The 12,830-nt window shown below is 36.0% G+C and overlaps 1 protein-coding gene across 1 annotated transcript in view; it reads left to right on the top strand.

Moving 5' to 3' along the window:
* LOC119578623 (lon protease homolog 2, peroxisomal-like) overlaps nt 1-12,830 on the top strand; it is a 110,405-nt gene that overhangs the window by 24,447 nt on the left and 73,128 nt on the right. The window contains exon 8 of the mRNA XM_037926186.1: nt 6,072-6,166. Within this exon, the coding sequence (XP_037782114.1) occupies nt 6,072-6,166 (95 nt within the window). The remainder of the gene's footprint in view (nt 1-6,071; nt 6,167-12,830) is intronic.

Raw genomic sequence — 12,830 nt, 5'->3', positions numbered from 1 at the left:
CCTTTTTCCCCGTTTTTTTTTTTTTAAAAATTTTTAAAGGGGTTTTTTTTTGGTTTATTACTTTTATTTTATTCAGGGGGTTTATGTTATTATTTTTTAATTTTTTGTATTTTTTTTTTTGAATTTTTATTAATTATCTTTATTACTGTTTTTTATATTGTTTTTATATTTTTTGTTTGCCATCATCATCATCATATCATATCATCCATCATCATCATCATCATCATCATCATCTCATCATCACATCACATCATCATCATCACGTCATCACCACCACTACCCCCCCATCATCTCATCCTCATCATCATCATCACCCATCCATCACATCCATCGTCATCGCATCGTCTCGTCATCACATCACCACCACCACAAGCTATCATTAAACCTTCATTATGATAAAAAATTCATCATCTTAAATAGCCATAATGATGATAATAGTTTAATAATAAGGCAGAAATAAAAATCATATAAATAGTGTAGTAGAAATAGCAAAGTAGTAATAATATAGAAGTAGTAGTAAAGAGTGTAGTAGTAGTACAGCAGCAGTATTAGTTTATAGTCGTGCGTAGCAGCACAGTAGTAGTAAGTATATCAGTAGTATTTAGTATAGCAGTAGTTATTAGTAGTATTAGTAGTAGCAGTAGTAGGGTGAGTAGTAGTAGTAGTCGTAGTAGTGCACAGTAGCATAGTGAGTATAGTAGTAGTTCGCGACACAGCAGTAGCAGTAGTAGTTTAGTATTTAGTGTAAGTAGTAGTGGTATATAGTATTCGTAGTAGTAGCAGTAGAGTATAGTTTAGCATTTAAGTGGCATAGTAGTATGTAGTAGCATATAGTAGCAGTATATATAGTCTAGTAGTACATAGTAGTAGAGTAGCGTATAGTAGTAGTTTTATAGTGTAGTAGAAGCATAGTATAGTAGTATAGCATGTAGGTAGTAGTAGCATAGTAGTGTAGCATAGTAGCAGTAGTATAGCAGATAGTATAGCAGTAGTTACAGTGTTAGTAGTATAGCATAGTAGTAGCAGTTATTACAGTATAGTGCAGTGTAGTAGTAGTCGTGGCAGTGCAGTAGTATGTATAAACAGTAGTAGTAATAGTTAGAAATAGTAGTAATAGTAATAGTAGTAGTAGTTGTAGTAGTAGAAATAGTGTAATGTAGTAGAAATAGTAGTATATATATTAATAGTAAAAAAGGAGTAGTAGTAATATATATAGAAATAGTAGTAATGTAGTATAATATATATATAGCGTAGTACGTTCAAAACCCACCTTCCGACGCGGCAAGTCCAAGTCACTCGTCGAACATTCGGACAATTTTTGTTGTTGATAGCAGCGCTGTTCGCGATGTCTCCAAACCAAACACCCCCCCTTTCCCCAAAAAACCCTTTTTTAACGTTTACAAGGGTGTCCTGCCCTGGATCACTATGGGATACCTGTAACCACGGTGAAGGGGTAGGGTAGGTTGTTGTTGGTTTAGATGTGCGAGTTATGTAAAAATATCAAATTTTCTAAGGGATTTTGGGTCTCGGAACGGTTGATGTTTTAGATTTTTTTTTTTTTTTCGTTTTTTGGGGGTTATCTTTTAGGAAAAGGAAGTAAGACATTTTAATGTTCATAAATTGATTTGATCCATGTATATAAGTAAACAATATGAAACGGATTGTGATTAATTTGAATTCATAATAAAATGAATTATGTAACGGGCCGTAGTACGGGTACTCTTTATTATTATTAGTTTTTAAAAGCTGTGTGTTTAGATATATGAAAATTTTTTTAATAAAGTACAGTTTAGGACTAAAATTTTTGGGTGAAGTTAGGGGGATTTAGATTTATAAAAAAAAAGTAACCATACGTTGCTAAAGTTGTATGATCTTAAATCAAATAATTTTTTTATTTGATTTTTAAAAAAGGGAAAACAAAAGTTTAAATTGCCATGAAAAATACTAAGAGTATCTCGTTAAATGAAGGCCACATTAAAAAAAATTTTTTTAAAGGAGGAGTACAAGTTTTCACAAAATCATTAAATTGTAATTAACCATTTATCTTTTTTTCTTTGTTAAAATTTTACAGAAAAATATCATTCTAGCAACAGGCATAAAGGGAAGTTGTAAAAATTTGTCTCATTTATAGATAAATGAAAACATTTCAATTTTAATAGGGTTTTTTTTTTATGAATAACTTCATATTTCCCTTTAATATAATATCATTAAGGGATCGTTTTCCTGGCTGAAATATTTCATAAAATTTTTTTTTTTTATAAAAATTTTCATGTACTAGTGTTTTTTGGGCATTGGATTGTAAAAATTTTACAGCAAACCCTTTTTTATTGGTAGTATTCATCTTGTAATTTGTGGGGATTTATTCAGCACCCCTTGCAAATTTTTAAATTTCTCAAAATATTTTTATTTTATATACCAAAAATATTTTATGCGTAAAAAGAAGTTTTAAAACTAATGTCCTTATTACCCCGTAATCTTTTTAACAACTACAAAATTTTTAGCATAAACCTGGTGCGATACGTTGATGACAGGCGTCACGACAAACACGGTTATTTTGGTCGTGACAAAGGGGCCAGATAATTACAATGGGATAATTGGGGTTTTTTTTTCCCCTAGGGTTTTTTGGGTTTTTTTAACTTTTGTGGGGTGAGGTAGGTTTCCTATATTTTATTTATTGTTGTCATTTAAAAAAAAAAAAAGCTGGTTTCATTTGTCTATTTATTTTTTTGATTTACTATTATTTTTCTTTTGTTTTTTGACAAGATTTATTCATAGTTCCATTTTAAAAAGTAATACAACTAGGCTTTAATAGTATTACCATATTTCTGTACCCTAAATTTTGATACAGTCTGTAACAAGCCCGCGAATAGGAATTGATAAAAAAAAAACTTAAAAAATTTCACTTTTTTATTCATGACTTTACCATCCTGTAAATGACATAAAATTCCCCCTTTTCAGAAATTCATTTACTAACTCATGACCCATTTCATTACCCAACCAGGAGAAGAGCTTAAAAAACCACAAAAAAGGGAACCGCTGGAGTTGTGGTTCAAGTTTCTGGGACAAACTGGCCTCGGCCCGCGTACACACTGTTGGTACGGGGGTTTGCAGGTTTCGCTTGGGCTCCATCATCCAGGAAAAACCCCTACCTGGGGTGCTGTGAGCACTAGATGTACAAAGGGGAAACAGCAGGAAGGTAGAGAGAAAGAGGGTAGGTTGAGTAGCGTGGGAACTGTTAAAAAAATAGTATTTGGTGTTGTAGGGAAAAAAGAATTGATTTATATGAAAAGATATCTTTAAGTATCCTTTTATTCAGGAATTAAAAATTGTTTAATTTTATTGCAGGTGATACACACAAAACTGAGCTCATTTCGAATTCAAGGAAGCGGGTCGCAGTTGATTTAACTTCTTGAGTTCTGTGCCAGGTTTTCCAAACTGAAGGGAAAATTGATAAATGGTAACTCACTGATAAAATTTAATTTTGACGCTTTTATTTTTGACACATTTAGATCAGAATATATTTATAGGGGTTTTCCAGGTATAAATATGTACATAATATATGATTATATATTTCCCTCTTCACGTTTGTTTTAAAGACATTCATCTTTGAAATTTGGTATGACTTTGCAAAGCTGGTGGACGGGTTCCAAGCGTCACTAGCGATTTTGTTGCACCCTTGGGTAAAAGCGCATTGCCCGAGAGGTTTGCAAGTTGGATGCTGGGGACCTTGCAATAAAATCAGGGTGACACTCCACTCCTATCAGTTTTAAAAAGGGCTGAAGGTGTGAATCAGAGGTCTTTGATTTTTTTATTATATTATTTTTATTATTATTATTTTTTATTATTTTATTATTATCTTTATTATTTAATATCACTTTTATTGTAATTATCAGTTGTTGTTGTTATTATTATTATTATTATAATTATCATTATTTTTTTATTATTGTTTTTATTATTTTTGTTTTATTATTATTATTTTTTTTTTTATTTTTGTTTTTTTTTTTATTATTGATATTTTGTTTTTATTTTTATTATTTTTGTTTTTTTTTCATTTTTATTATTATTTTTTATTATTTTATTATTATTTTATTATTATTATTATTATATTGTTTTTGTTTTTTTTGGTTTTTTAGCAAAAAAAAAATGATGTCACCATGTTGATATGTTGTGCAATTAAAATTTTGAAAGTTTCTGGAAGTGATGTTTTTTTACATAGAATTTGCATTCATTGTGAAAAAAAGCACACCCCCAAAAAACTCCCCACACCAACACACCCACACCCCACACAACACCCCACACCACACACACACCCCAACAACCCACACACACACACACCCCCCCCACACACACACACACACAAACACAACCTACACACACATATATATGACATCAGCTTTGTTTGAAATTCATCACCTGAAACAAACTATTGACACCTTCATGCCCTTCGATATAATTACCTTACTGCTATATTTACATGAAACCCAACTTCAGTGCCATGTTTGTGTCCCACTGTTTTTTGCCTCCTAGCCCTCTACAGTTTCTCTCGCTATATTCTTTTTAAATTAAGGGAGCCCGTTGATATTTCTATTTCTAAATTCCCCCCCAAATGCTTTCTCTGTGGGAGTGCGTGAAGCAGCGGGAGACGAAACAACAAAAGGAAAACCCAAATCGTCAAAATCGAAAGGGGGGGGGGAACCTGTCGCCGGACCCAAATTTGTGATGAAGGAGAGATGGGATTTCGGGGTTTTTAGACAAAAAATCAAAGGAACAAACATCCTGATGATGCAAGGAAGGGATGGGGTTTTTTGGAAGGAAAAAGGGCAGGATTACCGAAGCAATAAGTAAAGGGTTTAAGTTGGGTGGGAATTTTAAATAAACCGGGGTAGAATGTGAAAGGCTGAGGCAGGTAAAGGAAAGAAAACCTCTCCTGTATATTGTATTATAGGATAGTCAGTCTTTCCTATGTAAGGATGAGAAAAGGAAAGAGTCATCAGAAACTCATAAAGATACAAATAAAAATATAATGATATCGTAATAATTTCACAGATTGAGGGAAATTTATTTTTTCATCTTTTATACCATTCATTTATTCACATTAATAATTTACATTTGCATTATTCATCCTTTTTACATCCTTGCTGACTTGAAGATCTACCCATTTATGTCATCAATGCATTGGTATTAAATTTAAAGATTCAATTTCAATGTATCAATGTCAGAATGTTAGTTGCATACATCATGCCATGAAAAATTACTGTGTTTTTCCTTCTTCTTCCCCCATTTCTTCTTTTTTTCTTCATTATTCAACAGCAATAATAACCTGTATTTGTCCCCCATGTAGGCAGCACTTAAGGAGCTAGGACGCTTGAAACGCATGGCTCCCCACCTGCCAGAGTATTCTATGACAAAGGAACTACCTGGAGCTCATGGTGGGCTTACCTTGGTCTGCCCCAGTCAGAGAGACCTGTAACATCAGCAAAGCACGGGGCCGACATGGATGCTGATCACTATGGGATGGAGAAGGTAGTGTAGAGACAAAAGAAAAAGGTTCCTTATGAAAATTTTTTTTTTTCTTTTCTATCTTTCTTTCTTTCTATCATTTAAGTCATTCTCTACTGAAGAATCTTTCAGTTGGAAGTAAAAATTTGTCTATATTTACCATAGAAGTAGTAAATGAAAATTGGTTTTAAATTGTGTTTGCTTATTGGCAGACATAATACAACAGTTCCTAATTTTTTTCAGGTTAAACGCCGAGTGTTGGAATACCTTGCTGTCAAACAGCTCCGTGGTGATCTCAAAGGACCCATCTTGTGCTTTGTTGGGCCTCCAGGTGTTGGGAAGACGAGCATAGCCAAATCTATAGCAACAACACTTGGACGCCCATATCAGAGGATATCGCTAGGTAGGGCAATTATGAGGTCATACTGTATCAATAGACTGGGGCAGGTTTTGATAATTGCCATAGAATTTGGAAATAGAAAAGTAAATAACCTTTTTAAAAGTTACTGTGCATTGATTAGCATAGTAGATTATTTTATCATACTGCACTAAAAGAAAAATTCTTGGAACAGGTGGAATAAGCGATCAGCATGATATTCGTGGGCACAGAAGAACCTATATTGGAGCCATGCCAGGAAGAGTTATTCAGGCTCTCAGAAATGTCAAGGTTTGTCTTCAATTCATTCTTGGGATTCCTTTACTACACAGCCTTTGTCGACGAGATTCATTCAGCTGAAATACGCTACCCAATTTATGCCTTAGCAAATTTTTTCTTCAGTCCTAAAAAAAAATTTTTTTTTGGTAGAAATTTTCCCTGCTTCTCTCATGTCATCCAGTTCTCATGACAGGAAAAACATACTCTCGATATAAGTTAATCATTATCTATAATCTACCTTTACATTTATATACCTACATACATCTTATCTACATTACAATGTATATATATATATATATATATATTATATATTTTATAATAAAAATATATATATTAAAAATATATATAATATTGTAAGTTTGATTATATTACGTAATGTAATATATGTATATATATGTTATATATTGTATAAATATGTATATTATATATGTATAATATATGTATAAAATGTTATTAAATAAATTTTATATATTATGATTATAATGTTAATTATGTATTAAGTTTTTTGTATATGATATATATGATATAATATAGTATATATAATGATATTATGTGTATATATAGTTATATATATGTGTAATATATGTGTAATATATGTTAAATGTGTATATATAGTGTTATATATGTATATATATTATATATATGAAATAAGTATTATATATGTAAATATATGTATATATATAGTTATATATATGTAAATATATATGTATATATATCATCATCATCATCAAGGGGAAACGCCGAGGGGGCGCATGGCCGCATCCCCCCTTTCCCTTTCCCACCCACGAGGATCCCTCGGGGCGAGTCTCCGGCAGGCCCCGGGCCCCCATCCCTATTTTTCCTCACGACAGGTCCGCAGCGCCCAAACCCATGATCCCCTGGGACGCCCCACAGGTCTCCTCCCCCCAGGGTTGTCTCGCAAAAGAGACAACGGGGGGGGTCGCCCATGGGGAGGGAGTTTGGGGGCCATTAGCCTGAGTTGGCGACCCCGGATTATGCAAGTACAGGTCCCATGCCGTTCCGGTGAAACCGCCGTTGGACCGGGCCCTGCCAACTGACCCCTGATCCGGCGAAGGGATTGTTACAAAAGGCATCAAGGCAGACCCCAAGGCCGGGATAGCGTCCATTTTCGCTTCCTAGAGAAAAAACGGGAAGTAAACCCTTTGGAGACACGCAGTTGGTCCTTTCTGCATAGGTACCGACATCCCAAACCTCTTGTTGATCGGTTCATGGCCCCTGTTCCGACCAAATCCCTATGACTTCCTGGTCTGAAAACCCCGAGATAGGACTACGCTACCAGGTATGAAAAACTTTCGTGACTTCAACGTCCCGCCGCAAGAAATGGATCGACTGAAGGGTTCCCCAAACCCGGCCCCCCAAGCCCTGAATTTTGGGTTTGGTCCAGGGACCTCTAAGCCAGGGCTTCGCTCTTGCTAAATGCTCAAGACCCGCCAAAATGACCCCAAAGGACTCAGATGATGGCAACATCGTGGCAAAGTCAAGGTCCGAACCTTAAATTGCCTAGTGTTGCTCCGCATGATTTGGCTAGTAGCTCTGCCCATTATCCAGTCCATACAAGTGTTGAAAGTGGGCAAGGAACACCCTTGCCTCACCCTAAATTTAACAGGGAAGAAGTTCGACAAAAACCCCCACCACATTTACACCCTTTTCATACCAGTATGGGTTTGCTACGGGCCCAAAAATCGTGCGGAATTCCCCTGAGCCCAGGATCTCCCCAAACGATTCCCCATGCACCGAGTCAAACCCTTTTTGAGGGGATGTAGCTGCAACAACCCCCGACCAAATCACGACGGCGTTCCCAATTACTCGAAGCGCTAGGATACGGTCTATTTGGACTTGCCCGGGTAAATCCAGACTGCTCCGGTCCCCCTTGGGGCCCCTAGGTGGTTGGGATCCGTTTCAAAAATGTGAGGAGAACCTTGCCGGGATCTGAGCAGTGTAAACCACGGGGGTTGTACAGTCCCTCGATCCCCTTTCCCCTTCCGAGAGGGGTGCCAGCCCCCAGCAGGTCAGGGGAATGGTACCGGGCTGCCAAATGGCAGTCAGACTGATCAGGCCCCCAGCCCTAGGTTTCCCCCCCCGCCTTTTGCAGTTCACAGGGATATCACTATGCCCAGCTTTCCCCCTCTTCACTTGGAAATCGCCAGCCAACCTCTGTTTGGGTAGGGGGTTCCTCGCTGATGGGTGGGTCCGGCAGGCATGAGAATCGCTTGCATCCAAGCAACTGTTGGGGGATCCACCTGGGACACTGTTCAAAAAACTCACCCAACTTCACAACCCCAAAAAGACTGAGATGATCCGTCCATCCGCTGTCGGACTGCAGTCATCTTGAGGGGGGCTTAGGGTTCAGTTTTTCTCAGGGTTTTTAGGCAGGGCGAAGGTATTTTCCAAGAAAAGGGGCCCTTTGATCCCAGCAAAATTCCTGATGAAATGTTCCTTGTCCCTTTCAGCAGTGTCCGAGCCCACGCACCATGGAAAGACGCAAGACTTGATTCCCCTTTTCCCAGCCCTTTCGACACCTTCTGGCCTCTAATGTCTCCAGGGGGATGGTATTTTTGCCTTTCCTTGGGGGTACGCCAATGGATCCGAGCGCTTCGGGTTTGCGCTTGAAGGACCCCCCAGAGCAACTGGATCCTCAGGTTGCTGGTTTTTGAGAGCGTCAGAACTGCCGTGGGGAACCCGGGCACACTCCTCCCCCCTTGTCTGTCCAAGTGAAACACCTTAGGGGGGCCATGAGGGACGGGGAGTTTTGAAGTGGACCCGCAGGGTAGCCACAACGCCTATGGTCGGGGCCCAGAACTCAGACTCCGGTAAACCCCGCAGTTCTGGAGGATCCCCCATCGCGGGGTCACAAGGTGGGTCGTCTCCTTGGCATGCCCGTATCGCTGTACCCAAATCCACGATGCGAGTTGGGGCGCTGGACCAGGAGCCAAGATCCTCATTTTTTGGGGCCTATATATATAATGTATATTTTTATGTATAATATGTATATATATGTATATTAGTATATATTAGTATATATTAGTATTTAAAATGTTATATATATGTATATTATATATGATATAATATTAATTTTTAAAGTATGTTATGTTATATATGTATTATTATTATTGATATATATAGTATATATTATGTATATATATATATGTTATATATAATATATATATATATTATATATATATATTATATATATATATATATAATAATATTATATTTTATAATATATATATGCAAAACACACCACACACACACAACAACACAACACACAAAACACCACACACACACACACACACACACAACACACACACACACCAACACACACACACAACACCCCAACACCGCCTTGTATATTTTTGTATGTCTATATTTATTTTTTTCTCTGTTTTGATTTTTCGAAACCCCACGGGCCAAGAATCCTTGCTGCTGTTTGAGAGGTGAAAAACTAGGGACGGATCCAGGAGCCCCAGGAGCGTCTTTTGGGAGGCCCTGGTCGGAGCAAAATTTTTGCTTCAGGGACATTACCTCGGCCTGCCTTTTATCTTCGCAGGCGGTTTTTTTTAAAGGGCCCCAAAAGGGTTGTTGACTGTGAAAAAAGGGCGAGATGTTTCTTTTTTCTCTTTTTTAGGATAGTTTTGGGGGGGGAAGGTTCTTAATTTCTTCTCATTTTTTGGGGGTTTTTTTGTTTGGGTTTGGAGAGAATGTTTAATCTGTGTGTCAGTCGTCTTTATTTTTTTACTTATCCTACATGGTGCTGTTTGTTGCCACTGCCAAACACTTTGTCGTAAATTTCCAACACCCTAAGGGCGGGATGGGGTGATTCATTTTCCAGGATACCTCATTTAATAATGGTCTTTGTGAAATTTTTTTTCCTTTACGTCAGATCTAAAAATTTTTGTCAAAAAAGCTCATACAGTAGGGAAAAATTTAAAGTCAAAAATCAAAGAAGATATATGAAAAACAATTTGTAGTTATTTTTTTTTTTATATGGTTAAAAAAAAAAAAAAAAAAAAAAAAAAAAAAAAAAAAAAAAAAAATATATTAATATATATTTATATTTTAAAATATTATATATATATATATAATATATATATATTTATATTTATATTTAATTTATATTTTATTTATATTTATTTTTATATTTATTTTAATATTATATTAATATTTTATTATATATAAAATTTTTAAAATATATATATATACATACACATATATACATATATAACAAAATTATATCATTATATACATATATATAATATATATATATATATATATATATTATATATATATTATAATATATTTTATATATAATATATATATATTATATTATTTTATATAATTATAAAATTTTATATATATTATTTACCACATAAGTAATAACAACATTCAAAAAGTTGCTTCAACAGTTTCTCACGTTTTGTATACATATTTTCCTTATGAAAATTAAATTTTTTTAAAGGAAAGAGAAGATTAGTTTGGTCAGCTGCACTGTTACCCAAGAAATTACGAGAGCATGGTCTTACGCCTACATTATGCATGTGCTCCAGAACCCATTGAAATAGTCGTAAGTGTTATATTAACAAAATTGAGGTAAAAGTTTAGATCTTTTTTTTAAACCTGTTTTTTCTTGAATTGATATTTCCAACTAGATCACATGTTTTGGGTTATTAAGCATCAGGTTTATGTTTTTTTAAAGGGAAATTTATAATACTTAATTTTGCAGTTGGGGGAATACCACGGGAACGGGTGTTAGAAACTGGAGGGAAAAATGGAGCACTTTCAGAGCTGTGCTGTTCGGGTTGCGGGGCCAAAAAACAAGGCCCAAGGTAATCTGATTATTTTTTAGTTTCCTGTGGTATGGTAAGAAAATAAAGTAACTTACCAAGCGGAATAAATTTTTGAGGACTCATAAAGCAGGAATCAGCAAATAAAGAATTTGTGCAGGCAGTGAGGATTTTAAAAAGTATACAATGATACAATGGCCAACAGAAATCCCCCTTTAAATGTCCAATTTTTTTTTCAAGTATATTTTAAAACTGATAAAAAATTGCTAAATAAGGTGTAAACCATTTACTACCCCTTACAAATTTGGTAAACGTCATCCCAAATACGCCATTGGTGGAAGGAGTAAAGGGCAGACAGGGTGGTAGCAGAAGCCGGGGAAAAAGGGAGGGGAAACGCACGGGGGAACCACTAAGAAGGGCCCCGCAGCTGGAGAGCCTGGTACCATCATCCCCACTCATTAACCTGCCCCTTTTGAAGGTCCCTGGACCTCCCTTGCAAGTGGATGCAAAGATGATCTATGATGTCCTGGGGGTGATTTTTGTTGGGGGAGGATTTTTGCTTCCTTTTAAAATGCTGAATAAAATTGAAAGTAGATTAAGGGGGGGGGGGAAAGAGAGGTTTTTGAACAAAAACCTACATATACTCTGGCAGATATTAAAACAGTAATGAAAAGAAAGGTAATTTTTTTTTTCTCGTCTCACCCCCCTATTTTCCCAAACGGGCTGTCGGGAAAGGGGCGGTGTGCCTGGGTAGCGGGGGCCTGCATGGACGCCTGGGGGAGGTGGGCATGGTCGTGGAAGCATCGCCACAGGGGAGATGGTAACTCCCCTTCACTGGTCATGGGCTCTGTCTGAAAGAGTCAAAAAGTTGCCTTGCGGGGTCAGGCAGCTTTTTTTTTTTGGTGGAATTGGAGTTTTCCCTATTCCTCTTCATTTTCTGCCTTTCTTTACCTTTGGTTTTTTACAAAAAACATTAGTATTTAAGTGTTTTTTTTAAAAATCTGATTGTATGTCTTTATTTTGATCTGATTTCGTATTAGTCCACGTCACGAAAATGTAATGCCAATTCCTCGTACTTTTTTCACTCCCTTGGACTGGAGGAGGGCTTCATGAAAGCGGAGAGTCCCATGCACTTCCCCGCAGGGGCCATTAGCAAGGGCGGACCCCCCCGGGGGTTACCCTCCCCCACTGTTCTGGTCTCTTTCCCGTCCCAGCTTTTTAGGGCCCGATGTACCATGACGGGAGATCACTCTCAATGGGGTTGTTTGCCCGGGGAGCTGGGGTGGATAAGTAGTTTTTAGGTTTTCTGTCGTTGATAAAGGTCTTTTTTTTTCCCCCCTTTTTGAAACCCCAATTTTAAAACCATTTGGGCTTCAGATTTTTTTTTTTTTTTTTTCTTTTAATTTTTCATGAATTTTTGCTTTTGGCAAGGTTTGTGGGTTATTTGTGTCAAAAGGTATCTTTCGCTTTATTGAGGATCTTTTTTATTTTCCATGGTGTAATAGCATTGCCTTAATAAGTAAATTTTTTTCCTTTTCTTTGATTTTTTTTCTTTCTTGTTTATGGTTTGTGTATTTATAAACAAGTCATAAAGTTTTTTTCTTTGTGGACTTAGCAACTTATATTGAACGGGATTTTTTCGCTTTTCACTGTTCGTATTTTTTTTTGTATAAAAAAACTTTAAATTTTGGGTTTTAAAGGACTAATAGAAAGATGAAATGCTAGTAAAAAATTGAATTTTTGTACTTAAAAAAATTGAAGATTTTCAAAAGTCAATAAAATAATTTTTATTTATATTTTATTGTTTAAAGTTTTCAATTTTCATAGGTTTTTTAAATTTCTTACAGTTTTTTTTAGTAGGTTTATCTATCTTC

Source organism: Penaeus monodon, chromosome 11 (genome assembly GCF_015228065.2).
Source record: "Penaeus monodon isolate SGIC_2016 chromosome 11, NSTDA_Pmon_1, whole genome shotgun sequence".
In the NCBI taxonomy this organism is placed as follows: domain Eukaryota; kingdom Metazoa; phylum Arthropoda; class Malacostraca; order Decapoda; family Penaeidae; genus Penaeus; species Penaeus monodon.
This window is presented reverse-complemented; position numbering and strand designations above follow the sequence as displayed.